This window comes from Pongo pygmaeus, chromosome 18 (genome assembly GCF_028885625.2).
Source record: "Pongo pygmaeus isolate AG05252 chromosome 18, NHGRI_mPonPyg2-v2.0_pri, whole genome shotgun sequence".
Taxonomy (NCBI): domain Eukaryota; kingdom Metazoa; phylum Chordata; class Mammalia; order Primates; family Hominidae; genus Pongo; species Pongo pygmaeus.
Window position 1 is genome coordinate 22,345,325 of NC_072391.2, and position 19,541 is coordinate 22,364,865.

General features: G+C 44.9%; 1 protein-coding gene across 3 annotated transcripts in view; it reads right to left on the reverse strand.

Moving 5' to 3' along the window:
- Window positions 1-19,541, reverse strand: part of PDILT (protein disulfide isomerase like, testis expressed) — a 45,708-nt gene that overhangs the window by 14,428 nt on the left and 11,739 nt on the right. For all 3 annotated transcript variants that reach the window (XR_008494638.2, XM_054454174.2, XM_054454173.2), the window contains exons 3-5: window positions 11,082-11,288; window positions 2,465-2,598; window positions 1,207-1,344 (exon numbers count right to left, since the gene is read on the reverse strand). Coding sequence is in view for 2 of the 3 variants with exons in the window: in XM_054454174.2 (XP_054310149.2) it covers window positions 1,207-1,344; window positions 2,465-2,598; window positions 11,082-11,288 (479 nt within the window). In the remaining variant the exon portion in view is untranslated. The remainder of the gene's footprint in view (window positions 1-1,206; window positions 1,345-2,464; window positions 2,599-11,081; window positions 11,289-19,541) is intronic.

The window sequence follows — 19,541 nt, forward strand, 5'->3', positions numbered from 1 at the left end:
AAATGGAGGTGTAAATAGACCGTCATAGCCTACACTTGTGCCAATCACTGAGTTTTGGCCAATCAAAGGTGGCCAACTGTTCAATCATTGTTAAAATAAGGGAAACACTGAGCTGTAACCAATCGAGCTGTTTCTGAACCTCACTTCTGTTTTCTGTACATCACTTTGCTTTTTCTGTCCATAAATCTTCTTCCACCACTTGGCTGTGCTGGAGTCTGTCTGAGCATACTCTGGCTTGGGAGGCTGCCTGATTCATGAATTGTTCTTTGCTTAATTAAGCTCTTCAATTGAACTTGTTTAAAGTTTTTCTTTTATCATTATTATTCTTTTTATTTATTGTTTTTCTTTTTGAGACAGGGTGTAGTTCTGTTGCCCAGGCTGGAGTACAGTGGTTTAATCAGCACACTGCAGCCTCAACCTCCCAGATTCAATCCTCCTGCCTCAGCCTGCTGAGTAGCTAGGACTGCAAGCACTTGCCATCACGCCCAAATAACTTTTTTTTTTTTTTAAAGATGTAGTCTCACTATGCTTCCCAGGCTGGTCTCGAACCCTAGGCATAAGGCTTCTTCCCTCATTTTATACTCTTGATCTAGGACGGTATCAATAAAGATAGAAATGAATGGTTAAAGAGATATTTTGGTTATAAAATCAGTGGGGTTGTGGTGATGGATTGTTTATGAGAGGTGAAGGAGAGGGAAGTGTTAGAATGTTGCCTGGGTTTTCTGGCTTGTTTAACTGGATGGGAGTGGTGGTTGCATCATTCCTTCAGCAAGAGAAAACACTGGGAGAGGACCTGGAGAGGAGATTATGACTTTGGGTTTAGCCATTTTGAGATATCTGGTGTTGCACATAAAGGTCTGCAGATTAGAGAAATCTCACTGGAGATGGATATTTATAAGACATGTGTATAGCACAGATGGTAATTGCTGATGAAGGGTAGAAGGGGAAGCATGGAGTGGAAGAAAAGAGGGCATAGGATTGAGCCTTGATGAACTGCATTTACTAGTTAAATAAAGAGAAGCAGCTTAAGATGGTAAAAGGCTAGAAAGGTTGGAGCAACACTGGGAGACTGTGACTTCACAGAAGTCAACTAGTCCAATGCCACTGAGCTCACAAGTGGCAGAACCAGAATTTGTACCCAAAGCTCATACGATTCTACTACTTTGAACCAGAGACCCCTCACTAGCAATAGGATCAAAATCCTACCTTTTTGAACACCAGGATGCTGTCAAGGGTGACATGGAAACGCCCAATGACATTGCCAATCGTTATGACTCCAAACGTTAGCTCTGGAAAGTCTTTGATCACATCATAGAACAACTCTGCTACTTCTTCCTCTAAATCCTGTTTGGGAAAGGATGTTTGGAAAGGCTTTGGTAGAAATCAAGGTGCCTGGTTTATATAAGGGAAAGACGGCAGTGGTGGCTGATTCGTCTCTTCACTTTTTCAAGTTCTGGGGTTTGGCTGGGTCACCCAAATCCTCTTTCATGAGTATTTCATACTCAAAATTCTTCTCTGGCTATGAATAAAGCCAAAATAGGCAAGTCCTCAGAGATCAACGGAGAGAAATGATAAATGTGACCTTTTCCAATCACTAGAGTAAAGGGTGTTCTAACCCAATGAGACTTTTAACATTTATTCCTTAGTTACTTTCAGAAGAGGCAATTTATTTTACCACATGTAATACAAAATGTGAACTTAATATCATGAATTTCAGCCTTCATTCTTTAGCTTGAAAGAAAATCAAGGCCAAACACCTCTCAAAGAAGTAACAAGGGGTGAGGGAGAGAGGGAGATAATCTCTCTGTGTTAAATATAATGCCCAAGTTCTGCCTTCTACTGGGAGAAGGAGAGAAGTCACCAACTTATAGCAAAAGAATTAAGACACATGAGAAACTCATTCTCCCAAAACAAAAACAATTAGCAAATTATTTATGAATATGAAAAAAATCTACATGTAAGGCTATTATGAGACATTTCATGATTATATCTAAGTTACTTATGTTCTTCCCCAAACATCTCCTCCTACTGCACCTCTAAGGGTTGGCGTATTTTTGAATGAGTGCATGTTTATCCTGTGCTATTGGTTTTAATATATGAGGATTCTTGGAAAGAGGTTAGGGAGAGAAATTGGCCTGGCCCAAGCATGGCTGGTGGCCTTTGGATTCATAGAAAACAATGGCTCTGAAGCCAGAAACTAAGACATCCTTTTATTAAGTGATGTTCTAAATGGACCCGTAAAATGATTAGCCACACTGTTAAAACCTATTAAATACAGATGCCAATCTTCTGTCTTTTCTCTCCATTCCTGTTCATTTGAACCCTTGGAGCTTCCCCTAAAAACCAGCTCATTGGATGGAAAAAATTGGGCAACCAAAACAGAAGAGTCTCCTCACCCCACCCCCTCCCAGACACAGCACTTCTCACCAGTTGAAAGCCTCCTCCCACCTCTTGGTCCCAGTACCTGGAAGAAGCCAACGATGACCAAGGGCCTGGATATCACAAACTCTGCCACCTGCTCGCTGCTGTTGAACAAAAATGCTTTCTGGCTAATTTGTCGTCTCAACCAAACGACTAAGGCAGTAGATTCAACCACTCCTGGAGAAAGACACAGTCAAATAGATACCAGAGAAGTTTCCTCTTGAAGCAAAGCAAGAAGCTGGTCTTTCTCAAGTTTAATGCATAGAAGCTTCTCATCTCAGGCTCCCACCCCTTGAAGGCCAAAGTCAGTTCCTCCATTCCCCTCTTCCCCAAGCTCCAAGCACGAACATTAACAACAGCAGCTAAATGTTACTGAGCACTCACCAAGGCCCAGACACTGTGCTGAACGTTTTGCATGTATTAAATCTTCACAATGATCCTATGAAATAGACACTTTTACTCTCCCCATTTTGCAGATGAAGAAACCAAGGTTCAACTGCCAACAGGCACCCAACTAGAGAAACTGAAGATCAAATTTAGGAGGAAGCATTTCCAGACTTCTTTTCTTATGAACTCTCCAAGGTGACAGGAAGATTGATTTATTTTTTAAAATCTCAGTAAAATATAACTGGAAAGACCACATAGCTCTGTAACCTTGGGAAAATCCTATTATCTTCCTGCATCCCTCATTCCTCAGCTGAGATCCAAATGCCCTTTAAGGCCATCCACTCCTGACTGCCATTTCTCAGCTATAGCATGGTTGGTGTCAAGCATACAAAAGTCTTAGCTTCTAAAATTAAGACACATATATCATATCTGGGAAGACAAATTGGTGAGCCAGAAGGCACAGAAGGCTATACGCAGGTGAACATGTGTTTTTCTAGGATTATCAGTTTCACATGATGGAAAGTAATGTAAAACATTATATATTTGTATCTGCTATAGAATATTAAAACTGAACACTTTAAATGAGTTTATGAGCTAAGCATGGTGGCCCATGCCTATTTCCCAGCACTTTGGGAGACCAATGCAGGAGAATCACTTGAGGCCAGGAGTTTGGGACCAGTCTGGGCAACATAGCGAGACACTCAGCTCTACAAAAAACAAAAGAAAATTAGCCAGGCATGGTGGCATGTGTCTGTAGTCCCAGCTACTTGGGAGGCTGAGGCAGAAGGATTGCTTGAGCCCAGGAGTTCAAGGCTGCAGTGAGCTATAATCAGCCTGGGAGACAGAGTGAGACCTTGTCTCTAAAATAAATAAATAAATTTATGAGATAAAGCAATATTCGTTGTGAGTAGCTTTGAACTACATCCACAGACTATTATTCATTTACTCACTCATTTATTTCTTCCCTCATTTATTTACTTGGCAAATATGTATCGAGTGCTTACTATCAAGTGCTGTACTCAGCCCTGCAGATATAAGGATGAACAGAAACAAACACATTACCACCATTTCACAGCTCTCATTCTGTTGAGGAAGACAACAATCAAATAAATACATGAACAAGGGCATCATTACACCCAAAGAAAATGTTTGAAATCAAAGTTCTGCGAGTCTGTAGTAAAGATGCCTGACTTAGACTGTGAAGTCAAGGAGGACTTCCTGGAAGAAATTATGGATGAGCTGTAAAATAAAGAATGCACTGGGCCAGGCGCAGTGGCTCGTGCCTGTAATCCCAGCACTTTGGGAGGCCGAGGCGGGCGGATCACAAGGTCAGGAGATCGAGACCATCCTGGCTAACACAGTGAAACCCTGTCTCTACTAAAAATACAAAAAATTATCCAGGCATGGTGGCACATGCCTGTAATCCCAGCTACTTGGGAGGCTGAGGCAGGAGAATCCCTTGAACCCAGGAGGTGGAGGTTGCAGTGAGCCAAGTTTGCACCACTGCACTCCTGCATGGGAGACAGAGCAAGACTCTGTCTTAAATAAAAAAAAAAAGAAAAAAGAAAAGAATGCTCTGGAGTTAACTAGGAGGCATCAAGGAGAGGGAAAGTCTAGGAGAAACAGCTTATACAAAGTCCTGCAGCAGGACAAATTGCTACCTGAGGCTTGATGAATGCACCCTGAGCTACTAAATCAAATGCAAAGGCTCTACCTTCGTTATATTTGTTTTATTTCATGAGAACATGAAGGCTTTTCAAAAATTTATAATAAAGTATATTTACATGCAGAAAGGTGCATAAATGATAATGTATGGTTAGATGGATTTTTGCAAAATGAACACACCTGTGTAACTACAACCCAAATCAAGAACTAGAACATCACCAGATCCTCAGCAGTCCCTGTTGTGCCCACTCCCAGCCTCTACTCCCCCCAATCCAAAAGTAACCACCACTGTAACTACTTCTTTTCCTTCTCCTTCTCCTCCTTCTCCTTCTCCTTCTTGTTCTTCTTCTGCTTCCTCTTCCTCTTCTTCTCCTTCTCCTTCTTCTTCTTTTTATTTTACTTTAAGTTCTGGGATACATGTGTAGAACATGCAGGTTTGTTACATGGGTATATATGTGCCACGGTGCTTTGCTGTAACTATCAACCCGTCACCTAGGCTTTAAGCCCTGCATGCATTAGGTATTTGTCCTAATGCTCTCCCTTCCCTCGCCCTCCATCCCCAGACAGGCCCCAATGTGTGATGTTCCCCTCCCTGTGTCCATGTGTTCTCATTGTTCAACTCCCACTTATGAGTGAGAACATGCGGTGTTTGGTTTTCTGTTCTTGTGTTAGTTTGCTGAGGATGATGACTTCCAGCTTCATCCATGTCTCCACAAAGGACATGATCTCATTCCTTTTTATGGCTGTGTAGTATTCCATCACCACCCTAACTTCTAACAGCTTACATTAGTCTGCCTGTTCCTGAACTTCACATAAATGTTCTTGGCTCTGGTTTCATTATGTTTGTGAGATTCAGCCACAGTTTTTCATGTACTTGAAGATTCATTTCCACTGCTGTGAATATCCCACAACTTATTTGTCCATTCTCTGCTAACGGGCATTAAGTTGCTCTCATTTTAGGGCCTTTATTTTTTTGACAGTTTATCCTTCTGTCACCCAGGATAGAGTGCAGTGGTGTGGTCATGGCTCACTGCAGCCTTGATCTCCCAGGCTCAAGCCATCCTCCCACCTCAGCCCCCTGAGTAGCTGGGACTACAGGCATGTACCACCACACCTGGCTAATTTTTTTTTTTTTTGAGACAGAGTCTTGCTCTGTTGCCCAGGCTGGAGTGTAGGGGCTCAATCTTGGCTCACTGCATCTCTGCTTCCTGGGTTCCAGCTATTCTCCTGGCTCAGCCTCCCGAGTAGCTGGGACTACAGGTGCGTGCCACCACACCCCACTAATTTTTTAGTATTAGTAGAGACAGGGGTTTCACCATGTTGGCCAGGCTGGTCTCGAACTCCAGGTGATTCTCCCGCCTCGGCCTCCCGAAGTACTGGGATTACAGGCATGAGCCACCATGCCCAGCCCACACCTGGCTAATTTTTAAGCAATTTTTAGTAGAGACGAGGTTTTGCTATGTTGCCCAGGCCAGTCTCAAACTCCTGGGCTCAAGAAATTCTCCCACCTTAGCCTCCCAAAATGCTGGGATTCCAGGTATGAGTCACCATGCCCAGCTTGGGCTATTCTGAATGAATTCTCATGCATGTCTCTGGGGCACACTGTATGCACTTCTGTTGGGTGTATAGCCAGGAGGAGAATTTCCGGTCATAGCAGATGCCATGTTCAACTTTAGTAGATATAGTTAAGGTCATGTTAAAAGCCACAATGAGTCAAGCCTATGGAAATTCATGTGAAGCTGATATGGTGGCTTCAAGAGAAGAGAGAGGGAGGAGGCATCATGCCACCCTCAGATGTTGGTACCTCTGCTGTAATTTCCTGCTCTGAGATATCATCCTCGACACTGAGTTTCTTTACAGTGTTTCCAGCCATCTTCAGGTAAAAATAAGGCACACATGGAAACAAATGGTTTCTCTTATATGCATTTGTCTGGGAAAAGTATATTGTAAGTGATCCAAAAGGAATCAATTTACAAAATCTGAAAATATCCAGAAAAGGAGAACAAAACCTGCCAAATGAATTTAAATTTCAGGTCATCAGAACCACTGCTCTGATGTCACTTTGTGCCACCCTCTGCCCTGTCCACACTCCAATGCTACAATTATCTTCCAGAACACTGGCTTCAGCCTTGGCTTGTCCCTCCTGATGGGCTGCCCTTTCCTCAGCTCTTCAAGGGCAGTGCCTTCTTCTGCCTATTCAGTTCTCAGTTGGTTCTTCTTTTAGCCAATCACTCTCTGTCTTATGACCTGTTCTATTTTCTTTTCTTTTCTTTTCTTTCTTTCTTTTTTTTTTTTTTTTTTTTTGAGATGGAGTCTCGCTCTGTTGCCCAGGCTGGAGTGCGGTGGTGTGATCTCAGCTCACTGCAACCTCCGCCTCCTGGGTTCAAGCAATTCTCAGAGTAGCTGAGATTACAGGTGCCCACCACCACGCCCAGCTAATTTTTTGTATTTTTAGTAGAGATGGGGTTTCACCATCTTGGCCAGGCTGGTCTTGAACTCCTGACCTCGTGATCCACTCACCTTGGCATCCCAAAGTGCTGGGATTACAGGCGTGAGCCACCATGCCTGGCCGAGCTGTTATATTTTCTTCATTGAGTCTGTCCCTTCTTGAAATTATCATAATGATTTTTTGCTAGCTTGTTCAGTGTGAGCTCCCAGTAAGCTCCTGTAATGCCTGGCACATAGTAGATGCTTAAGAAATCTTTCTAGAATGAATGAATGGGCTGGATGAATCATCAGGGAAGCTGGCTTGAGGAAACTTGATCTTGGGCCATCTTCTTGGGGATGTGTGAGCTCCATTTGCCCCTCTGGGCCCTATGGGACCGAGGTAGTTATGAACTCTGCAAATTGCTGATTCCTTTGTGCCTGCAGATCAGGCACTGCCCTTGTCGGGGACTGCCTTTGGTGCTTGGCTCTGTGCCAGAGGACACGGTGACAACTGAGGTGTGAATGCAATGTCAATGATTGACTAGGGCCGGCGCTGGGATGCATATTTCCAGGCACAAATTGTGGCTGCATCATTAATAGAGGCCTAGAGGCAACCTGAGTCTCCCTCCTTCCAGGGCAGTGGCCATGGCCAAGTCTCCTTCCATCAATCCTTGGAGATTAGATGAGAACGGGACCGGGGCTTTGACTCTGCAAGGACTAAATCCCACCAGCGTCCTAAGAGGAGTTTTCATCAAAGTCACATTGCAGAAGATGCGTAAAGCACTGTCTCCTCTCAGCTCAGAGAAGCCCTGGCAAGTAGGCAGAACTGGCCTTATTCATCCTGTTTAGAAAATGAGAAGTTGGGCCAGGTGTGGTGGCTCACACCTGTAATCCCAGCACTTTGGGAGGCCGAGGCAGGTGGATCAGGAAGTCAAGAGATTGAGATCATCCTGGCCAACATGGTGAAACCCCATCTCTACTAAAAATACTAAAAATTAGCTGGGAGTGGTGGCACATGCCTGTAGTCCCAGCTACTCGGGAGGCTAATGCAAGACAATCACTTGAACCTGGGAGGCGGAAGTTGCAGTGAGCTGAGATCACACCACTGCACTCCAGCCTGGCAAAACAATGAGACTCCATCTCAAAAAAAAAAAAAAAAAAGAGAAATTGGAAGCCTGGTTGTAAAAGGCTCGTTGAAGTTCCCATGACTACTGCTCGTCCTAAAATCCAGGCATCTTCAATCCCTGTCCCAGCTTCATCCTGGCATTCCCTTTGCCCTTTCCTTGGTTGGAAGTAATATTGAGGAAGTAAGCCCAGCAGAAATAGGGGTAGGTACTTTACCCTATGCCCACCTGCAGTGGGTGCTTCCAATTCCATTGTATTCAAACTCTAAAACTTTTATTATTATTATTTTAAAATTTAGAGACAGGATCTCACTCTGTCACCCAGGCTGAAGTGCAGTGGTGCAATCATGGCTCACTGCAGCCACAAATTCCTGGGTTCAAGCAATCCTCCCACCTCAGCCTCCTGAGTAGCTGAGAATACAGGTATCTGTCACCACACCTGGCTAAGTTTTAAGGTTTTTGTAGAGACAGGGTCTTGTTATGTTAACCAGGCTGGTCTCAAACTTCTGGGTACAAGTGATCTTACCATCTCAGCCTCCCAGAATGTTGGGATTACAGGTGTGAGCCACTGCACCTGGCTCAAAAACTATTTGTTAAGAACTTAATTGTTCCAGGCATTGGACTAGAATCAGAAAACTAATAGTCTGATAATAACGAACACATCTGCCACTTGCTTAGAGTACAGCGGCAATGTAAGGCAGATTTCAACATACTATACAGCCTGTTGTCCAAATCTGGCCTGCTGTTTGAATGTATAAATAAAACTGTATTGGAACACAGTCATTCTCATTTGTTAACACGTGGCTGCTTTCACACTGCATCAGCAGATCTGAGTAGTTACAACAGAGACTGCCTGGCCTGTAGGACCTGAAATATTAACGATCTGGGCCTTTGCAGAAAACATTTGCTGACTCCACCACTACTCGCTGGTGAGCTTTGAGGAAGTTTCTCCATCTGTAAAAGCACCTCTTATGTTGGGGTGTTATGACATAGGAGAAGGGTCTAGAACAATGCCTGCAACACAGTATATGCTACAGGTATGTGTCAGGCCCTGTGCCTTGCAAACATCATTTTATCTTCCCAACAGTGTAGAGGGGTAGATCTTTTCACCATCCCCATTTAACAGATGAAAAAACTGAGATTCAATGAGCGGCAGTGATTGTTTCTTAAGCCTGTGGTAAGGATTTGGATGCAGAGGGGAGTGCTGTCAATTCTGGCAGTCTCTTTAGAGGACCCAGGAGTGCAAGTGAGATCAGCCACTGCCCTTGTGATGCTCTCTGTAGAGAACAAGCAATAAGTTGCAGATGTAATTCTTTGAGGTGAGGGCCTTGATGGGGAAAACACAGATGCTGTGAGGCCACAGAGGTGGAGCAGGCACCCTGGCCCGGGCAGTCAGGGAAGACTTCCTAGACGGGGTGATGATGAAGCTTCCTGTATGGCAGACAAGGTCCCAGGCACTGGTTTCCCTGATGAAGGGGGCTCAGAGGTCAAATGCCTTGGGGACCTTCTCTGCTAGTTTCACCCACAGTCTGGAAGTTGCCATATTGTTACTTTGTCGCCTCTAAGTGGAGTCAGGTCTCTCCTGCCCTTCAGGAGGGAAGCTCATTGCAGCACCTGGGCCACTCCATTAGCCGTCATGGGCTCCGATGACCTAGGGCCTCTCATTTCCTCACAGCTCTCCCCAGAGCAAACACATCACAAAGGGCTCCTTGCTGGCGTCACCAGCTCCTTGCTGGTCCCCCCTTGTTGAAGTTCATCCCCTGGTATCTATAGGGAACAGCAGCCTCTGTTGCTTCTCTCACTGCTCCCGCCCTCCCTCCCCATCCCTTCTCTTGCCCCCGCAGCCACCACCCTCCCACAAGCCTGCTGGGAGCTGCAGCCCTGCCTTTAGGTGATTGCTCTGAGGTTCTCTTGTTGGGGGGGCGGGGGGGGTGGGGGGGGCGGGGGGCCTTTCTCTTGGTCTATCCTGTGTCTTTCATGCCCTCTTGTGTCCATTCTGAGAACTGCAAAGCATCCTGCAGCCTCTGGATGTGTGTTTCTTGCAAATAACTCTGAATCCGCTTATTGGAAGCTGGCCATACACCAGATCCAGTGGAAGGCAGTTTCCGTTACTCAAGACTCAATAATTTAACATATATAATGGGAACATTCTACTGGCATGGCTGTTACAGGCACTTCTGTGTTCATCAGTTTTGTTACTTCCATCCTTCCATCCATTTATCCATCCTGCATCCATGAATACCTTCATATATGTAACTTTCTAAAAGTTGGGACTACCATATGTGCCTTACTAGTACCTTATTCTCTACACATCCTCAACATCAAGATAGGGCTTGGCACGTGGTAGCTTGTCAATAAATGGATGTTGAATAAATGAATGAACGAGTTAATCAATGAGTGAAAAATATGATGATAGAACATAAAGTGTTTGGTAGACGTTGCATCCCGAGCCTGTCTTGTTCCATCATCTCCCAATTTCCCTTTTGACTAACTAGTGCTTCTGTAGTCCTAGGACTCTGTCAAATCATTCGAAAGTCAAAGATTGGGAGTGGGAAGTGGAGTTAGAACTTAATCTCTGGTGTCTGGTAGTTTCTAAGCCGTGCACCCCACCCTCCCACTTCTTGGTGTTTCTAGGGCCCATCAGATGAGCTGCAAGCTGTAGTAGAGGCAGCCACATATTCACTAAATCCATTTTCTTTCTAAAGACAGAGCTGAACTGTATTTCTCAGCCTTTCTTGCAGCTGGTTTGGGCCATGTAACAGAATTCTGGTCAATGGGATGTGAATAGAAGTGATACTTCCCACTGTTCATGGCCAGGGCCATGGCCAGGGCCATGAACAGTATCCATGGTGACCTTTCACCCCTTGCCCCAACTGCTGGCTGGATACGGAGGAAAGAGCAGGTGGCTCCAAGGCCCTAGAGAAGGGCAGAGTTACAAGCTGGAAGAGCCTGGGTCCCTGAGAGGCTGCATGGAGCAGAGCCTCCCACCTTTACCCTATGGCTGTTAAGTGGACTTTCCATGAGCATGAAACAAGTGCGACACACAAGCACCATTACCTTTGCAGCTGATGGGCTCTGACCTGTTGCCCTCAAAAAACAGCTTCAACTCTGGGGCCTTGGTAATCCCAAACTCCTGCTGAAGCTCCTTCTCTACGGTAATGTCCACTTTGCCAAAGCCGATCCCATTCTTGCCTTTGCCCATGATCTCCACAGCTTTGCCCAGCTCTTCTGCCAAGTTCCTGGATTGCTTTGAGGATGGGTTGTCTGAAAGAGTATGAAGACAAAATTCGAGAGAGCCTTTCCTCGCTCCCCATCTCCAATGGTAGATTATTTGTTGGGCCTGCTTAGTTCCCGGAATCTTTCTTGTGCTCAGCTGTTAATGGCTGAATTTTCTTAAATGTGACAGGATGTGAGACACAATGGTTCATGAAATTAGACAATCTGGGAGATGTCTATCAATGTTCTTTGGATTCAGTAGCATTGGAAACAGTACAACCATGGGCAACTTTACTCCATCTCTCTGAGCTCCACTTTTCTCTTGTGTAAAGTGGGGGAAAATAATAGTGGTTACTTCAAGGAATTGTCAGAGTTAAATGAGATTTATGTCACAATCGGCTATAATTGCTTACAGTTTTCTAAGAGCTTTATGTGCATTAAGCCATTTACTCCTCTCTATAACTCTGTGGGATAGGTATTATTATTATCTCAATTTTATACATGAGGAAACTGAAGCACAACAAATGACTTACTTGCCCAAAGCCCTATGACAGTGAGAGGTATGGCCAGGATAAGAGCCCACTCTGTCTGACTGTAGAGTTCTTCTTTTCTAACCTCCACTAGGCATGTAAAACACTTGGCATAATGCCTGGCACAAGTTAAGTACATGGTGCATTCTTACTACTGCTTCCATTATTATTGTAAAATTTCTGTGGTCAAAGCAAGACCCAAGCAATGATTACACAAAGGCATGCAGAGTGGTATAATGGACATTGGAGACTCAGATGCGGGGAGGCTGGGTGCAGGGTGAGGGATTAAATAAAACTGCATATTAGGTAGAATAAACATGACTCAGGTGACGGGTGAACTAAAATCTCAGACCTCACCTCTGTACAATTCATCCCTGTAACCAAAAGCCACTTGTACCCCCAAAGCTATTGAAATAAACAAAAACAAAGCACTCAATAGCGTAGACACGATGATCACATTTATGGAATTGTTAAAAAGTGTTTGCACAGGGCAAAAGAAGTCTAGAGGGAAATTTTCCAAACTATTAAAATTTTTTGTTTTAAAAAAATTCTGTGGTCAGAAATTCTGGAGAGAGAGGAGGCATGAGAGCTCATGAGCGCCATCTGGTGGAACGTCCTGGAGCTAACAGGCCAAATTGAGCCCCTGCAGTTGCTCTGCATGTAATTGGACAGGGGACTTTCGCAGGTAAGGAAAACCAGGTGTGGGGAGGGCGGGGATAGGGGAGGTTGTGGTGTTCCCCTGAGTCCACCCTCTTGTCTCGAAGAGACCTGAAACTCTCCATTAAGCGATCTGATCTGGACGCCTTGGCCCCTCACGTTGCTGGGCAGTGGGGAGGGAGTGGGGAAGCCCTTTTCTGGAAGTAGTATCAGGGAGCTGGCACGTGACCTTGGCAGTGGAAGAGGCTTTTCTGACTAAACGGAGGGGACTAAAAGGCGCCGAAGTTTGCCTTTCTTCCTCCTGATAACATTGTGAGGCTGCAGGTTCCTCGATACCCCATGACTGAGGAAGGAGGCTGAGCCAGGGCAGGGGGTCATTGATGGCCTTTCAAGCCAGAACATTTTATCTTTTTCACTGCCGCCCCCTCGGTCCATCTGGAGCACTTGGAGAAAGTGCAAATGACCTCTGCTGCGGAGGGCAAGTTCCAAGTCCAACAGAGAGGTCTTTTGTAAAGTGCCGCTCAGAAAGCAGGGCGCCGGGACAGCTGGCGCGGGCCCCGTTGCTGGTCAGCACGCCTGCTCCCGCAATGGGATCGGAAAGTGAATGATCGCTTTCATTGAACTCCAGGTCAATGGACGGGAAGCGGGGACTTTGTGCCTCCCTGCTGGATTGATGCCCCTCCACTGCCTGCTTTGTCACCGTCATCGCCTTCGATACCCCCCATCCATCATCACCAGCATGCACTGGCCAATTGCTGGCTGCTCTGGTCCGTGGGGCTCTCCCCGGCTTCCTCGTGGATGTGGCCATGCTGGGCTCAGGATTGCTGATTGACATAGAATCCGAATCTGACTTTCTAAGGGCGGAAGCTCAGGGCAAGAGAAACACTTGGAAACCCAGTGCCCCTGGGTGTCTGAAATGGAAGTGACAGAAAGAGATTGTGGCAACTGGAGTGCTGGGTTCTGAGAGCTGGATTGATGGGGCCTATGATAATAGTAATGGAGATTGAGTCATTCATTTTATGCATTCATTCATTTATTCATTCATACAATGAAACTTTTAGGATATGCCATGTGCCAGGCACTGTCCTGGGGATTGGGAATATAACAGTGGACAGATAAAAACACCTGCTGTCACTGGAAAAGGCAGAAAATAAGCAGAAAAACAAAGTAAAATACGTGCTGTGTTAGATAATATGTGCTTTGGAAAAGAACAGGAGAGTTGGAAGTTGGGCGTATTAGGGAAATTTCAAGTCTAGGTAGGGGGCTAAAGATAGCTCACTGAGAAGCAATGTTTTAATAAAGATGGAAAGAAGTGAGAGCGCAAGCCATGTAGTCATCTAGCAGGAGAGAATTCCTGGTAAAGAGTCAGTGTATGCAAAGGCCCTGAGGTGGGGCATGTGTGACATGTTCAAGGTATGACAAGAAGTCCATTGGGTCTGGAGCAGAGTGAGCTGGGGCCAGGGGACAGGTGATGTAGGGTCTCGCAGGCCACTGAATAGACTTTGACTTTTCCCAGAATATGCAATGGTACCAGAGGGTTTGGAGCAGAGGTGGATGTGATCTGAGTTACTTTTTTTTTTCTTTTGTCTTTTTTTTTTAGACGGATCTCGTTCTGTCACCCAGGTTGGAGTACAGTGGCACCATCTTGGCTTACTGCAACCTCCACCTCCTGGGTTCAAGTGATTTTCTCCTGCCTTGGCCTCCTGAGTAGCTGGGATTACAGGCACGCACCACCAGGCCTTGCTAATTTTTGTATTTTTAGTAGAGACGGGGTTTTACCATGCTGGCCAGGCTGGTCTCGAACTCCTGACCTCAGGTGGTGATCTGAGCTACTTTTTAACTGGATTTCTCTGAATATTATATGGAGATTAGACAAAAAGGGAAAAAGAATGGATGCAGGTAGACCAGTTGGAGGCTACTACAGTAATCCAGGCAAGAGATGGTGATGGCTTTGGGCCAGGAGAGTGGTCATGGAGGGGCTGAGAAGTGATTCCATTCTAGAGAGATTTGGGAGGAGTTTGGATATGGAACATGGTGAAAGAGAAGAGTCAAGGGTGTCTCTGAGGTTTTGATCTGAGTGACTTAGGATTACGTAGGATCTTCTCCTATGGAAAGATGATGATGATGTCATTATCATCACCATAATGATGATGATATTGATGGCGATGTTGATAATGAGAATAGTAATAATAATAACACATATTGATCCCTTACTGTGCTAAGTACTTTGCTTAGTGTTCCATGCATTATCCTGGTTAATCTTCAGAACAACCCTGTGAGTTATCTATGATTACAAGCAGGAATATCACAGATAAGCAAATGGAAGCCCAGAGGTCTTACAGCTAGTATGCAGTTAGGCTGAGTGTCAACTCGAAGGCTGACTGGCTCCAAGGTTCATGCTCTAAATGACCAAATTGGCCAGCTGGTCTGAAAAATCTTTTTCTTGGAGCAGATCGATGGGGGCATGTTTTTCATTTCTTCTGTTCCAGGTGGTTCCCATCAGAGCAGAGACAACCTACACAGCCAACGCCACCCTTTAAAATTTAGAGTCCGATTTTCTGGCTTCTTTCTTTAAAAATTTTGCAAATTGAGCCAGGCATGGTGACTCCACACCTGTAATCTCAGCACTTTGAGAAGCCGAGGTGGGCAGACAACCTGAGGTCAGGAGTTTGAGACCAGCCTGACCAACATGGAGAAACCCGTCTCTACAATACAAAATTAGCCTGGCGTGGTGGCACATGCCTGTAATCCCAGCTACTTGGGAGGCTGAGGCAGGAGAATCACCGAAACCTGGGAGGTGGAGGTTGCGGTGAGCCAAGATTGCGCCATTGTATTTCAGCCTGGACAACAAGAGCAAAACTTCATCTCAAAAAAAAAAAAAAAAAAAAAATTGCAAAGTGGTTTTCCTTCTGGTCTCTGGAACCTTGAATTCCAGGTTTCTGGTGTGAAATGAATGCATATACCCCTCAGGTCTCAGCATCTACATTCTGCCCCGGTCAACTGGAAATGCCAGTTTGGCTGGGTATGGAGACAATTCACGTGTATATTGGCACTTAGGCTGAGCAGTGCCCAGTGGGCTGTAGATAGGCAGAGGCCAAGAGTGGCCATGGACCCAACTTCTCTCAGGCCCTGAGCTCTCAGGCCCTAGCTCATTGTCTGCCATATACTAGATGCTCAATGAAAGTGAATTCCTTAGGTTATCTCATCAAACAGAGGCAGTTATGGTAATTTACTTTCCTTGTGGCCCAGGAAAGTTGTTTTTATTTTTCTAAGTCTCTGTGACTCAGTTTCCTCATTCATAAAAAGTGGGGTTATTAATAGATCCTACATCTCAGAGTGATCCTACAAAATAAGACAAGGTGTGCAAAACTTTGGTACAAATAAACATTAGCTATTTTGATGACATAGGTGGAGACTCTTTGGTCTTGCTCTGACCAGATTCTCTCTGGGAAGGGAGGGTCCCATGGCGATGTCAGGAACCCCAAACATCTTCCGGCTACTGATGAAAGGGAACAACAGTGACCATCACCAAACCATCCATCGCAAGTTCTAGGCCTATTATGGAGCTCTCACGTGGATTTCAGGGTAAGCACATGGGACTCAGGGCCATGTCAGAATAGGCAGTGGCTCCCTGACTGTCTGCTTGGTGTGTAGATGTGTTAATGGCTAACGGGCCTGGAATTAACGTTTGCCTGGTCTTTAGTAGAAAACCCCTGGTTTCCTTCTCTGAGCAGTGAATGTGAGTCAGAGGAGGGGCTGATGGGTGATGGGGAGGTGATGAGTATAGGGACTGGAGTTTGATCCCAGCACAAGGAACTTGAGTCTGCCTTTCTTTAGACCAGTGGTTCTCAATGGGGGACATTTTGCAAGATCTGGAGGCATTTTCGGTTGTCACAGTTGGAAAAAGAGGTGCCTCTGGCATCTAGTGGGTAGAGGCCAGGGATGCTGCTAAACATTCTACAATGCTCAGGACAGCCCCCAGCCCCACAAGCAAAGAATTATCTAGTCAAATGTCCATAGGGCTTAGGCTGAGAAACCCTAATTTAGATCCAACTTCTGATCAAGCATGAAAAAAATATTCTGAAAATAACCCTCTCCCCATTCCATAGGGCCATGTACAGTATACAGAGGTGCTCACAGCTGATAGGGACTTCAGGATTGTCATCAATCTCTTCTTGTTTCTCAGGGGCCAGCCACCAATTTGTTCTGACCTTGCAATGGCCTTTAAGTTTTTAAAAGATCTGTACCTCCCTATTTTTCTGGCCTCATTTCCTACTCCTCTTCTCTTCAGAAACCCTATATCTTTAGCCACATGGGCACAATCTCCCTCACCCCAGGATACTTTTACTCTCTGTTCCTTCTGCCCTAAATCTGCATGGATCACTGCCTCACCACCTCAAGATCTTTGCTAAAGTGTTACCTTTCCAGGGAAGCTGTCCCTGGCCACCCTATTTAATACTACAGCCCCATTTCCACCCACCCCGTGCATTCCCTATCACTCGTGTGTATTTTTCTCCACAGTACTTTTAGCCATAGGAAATACTATATATTTTACTTATTTATTTATTTTTTGTCTTCTCTCTCCAGGATGGCAGTTCCAGGAGGGCAACGATGATCACCTGTTTTGTTCACCACTATATCCTCAGTGCCTACAATATATCTGGCAAATAACCAGTATTCAATAAATACTGAAGGAATGAAGCTTCCAATGATCAGCACAGTGCAAGAAGATGAATTTAGCACCAGTTTTGGTGTCAAGCTTGGTCTCAAATCCAGTCTTCACCACTTACCAGTTGTGCGGCCTTGGGCAAATGATCTAACCTTTCTGACACTTACGTGCTTCATATACAAGATGGGAACAAGGTTTTCAAGTGCAGTGCCTGAAACACAGGTGCTTGATAAATGGCCTTTGTCATCATTACCATTGTTGTCATTATCATCACCATAACCATCATCATCAGTGCCATCATCACCACTGTCATCACCATCACCATAACAATCATCATCACCAGCACCATCATCACAGTTTTCATCATCATCACCACAACAATCATCATCACCAGCACCATCATCACCACTGTCATTATCATCAGCATAGTTAATAATCATTATTACCTGTACCATCATTGCCATTGTCATCATCATCATAACAATTGTCACCAGCACCATCATCGCCACTGTCATCATCATCACCATAGTTAATAATCATGCTCACCAGTACAATCATTGTCATTGTCATCGTCATCATCATCATAATCATCACCAGCACCATCATCGAAATTGTCATCATCACCATAGTTAATAATCATCATCATTAGCACTATCATCGCCATTGTCATCATCACCACCATAGTCAATAATCATTACCATCACCATCATCACCATTGTCATCATCATCATCATCTTCATCATTATTCCATCCACATTACCATCTTCACATCATGCTCACCATCATCATCTAACCTACTCCCAGGACAGAATCTTGTCACCTCTGCCTTAGGGACAAGTGATAAAGGACCTTAGACAGCTCCTAATCTTATCTTGACCCCTCTCCACTAATGGTAGTTATTCCTTCTCTCCTTGATTCATTCCAGTTAATGTAGATGAAGAAAATTATGGGACAAAGGAAATCTCATTCATTTATCTATTCATTCATTTAACATCTATGGAAGCCTACCAAGCTCCAAGCACAATGCTGAATGTTAGGAATCAGGAGATGAATAAGATTTGGCCCCCAACATCATGCAATGTACACGATGAAAAGCAGTTTTGATACCATATAGCGAATGCTAAGAGAGAGAGGATAAAAAGAAGGCAGTGGGAGCATAGGAAGGCCTCCCAGCCAGACTAAGTGGGAGTGAAGGTGGGTACAGTCTACCAATGAGGGGCATAAATTTCACAATCCAGGTGAGGGAGTGTAGGAAGGATACTATGGAAGTTGCAAGTGCAAAGGCCCAGAGGCTGTAGCCGTGGGCTAGATCAAGCAGAAGACCTTAGTTACTGAGTGACCTGATCAGATTTGCATTTTAGAGGAAGTCTGTCTGGGTGCATTGCAGGACAGCATTGGAGAAGGCAGGGAGACCATCTCAGAGGCTGCTGCAGTGGTTCAGGTGAGGAATAATGAGGCCTGAACCAAGGCAGTGGTGGTGGGATGGGGAGAACAGAGATTGCAAAGGGATTTAGAAAGTGGCATCCACAGGACGTGGTGATGGTTTACATGTGAGAGTAGAGGAATCAAGAACAACCTTGAGGTTTCTGACTTTGACACTGAGTGGATGGTGGTACTGTCAGTGAAGGCAGGACATAAGAAACAGCAGACTGTTGGGACCAAATCAAAGATGCTGAGGTCTGTTGTGGACACGTGGCATTTGGGACTGTGAAGAACATTGAGAGGAAAGATCCCCCAACCACTGGCTCTTGGCCTGGAGTTCTCAGAGAGAAGAGAAAGCTGGTCACTCATTAAGGATCTGAGACTGGGGCAGTCCCTGGAGGCAGTGTCTGAAAATAATCTCTTTTGCAAAGAGCCCATTTACCCTTGAAGAAAGCTTTCATAGTGCTTTCCCCGAGTGATTTGTTTTTCCAAAGGCCACTTTAGAAGGTCGGCTAGTTTTTTTGAGAACTCATTTTGAATTTAATTGTATATTGGCAGGAATCAAAGATTCAAATGTAATGAGATTAACTGAGTGTCCCTTTTAGATAAGAAAATTTCTGCTGTCGTTGAGTTCACTGCTTTGGAATACCTGCTAGTGGAAAGGCTTTAGGTTTAAAGTATGCACATTGATTGTGTCGAATGCAATCGGAGAATGTGAAATTGATTGGTTCCCTCTGCAGCCCCAGATTTAGTGTCAGTTCTTAAGTCATAAGAATTAAAGAACCATGAACTCACCCTTCTGCCCTGGTTAAAACAGAGTAGAGCCTTCTATTGTCATGTGGACTGGACAGGTTTCCCAGCCTTATCCATCCACTACACCATTTTTGGAAGGGGAATGTGTTGAGGTGTGTTTTGTGGTTGTGTAAATGTATGGCTCTAAGCCTTTCAACACCTCCATTGAGGGTCTCAGATTAGAAATTAGGGCTACGGCAAAAGAGATGGTTTGGATGTTTTATCTATGCA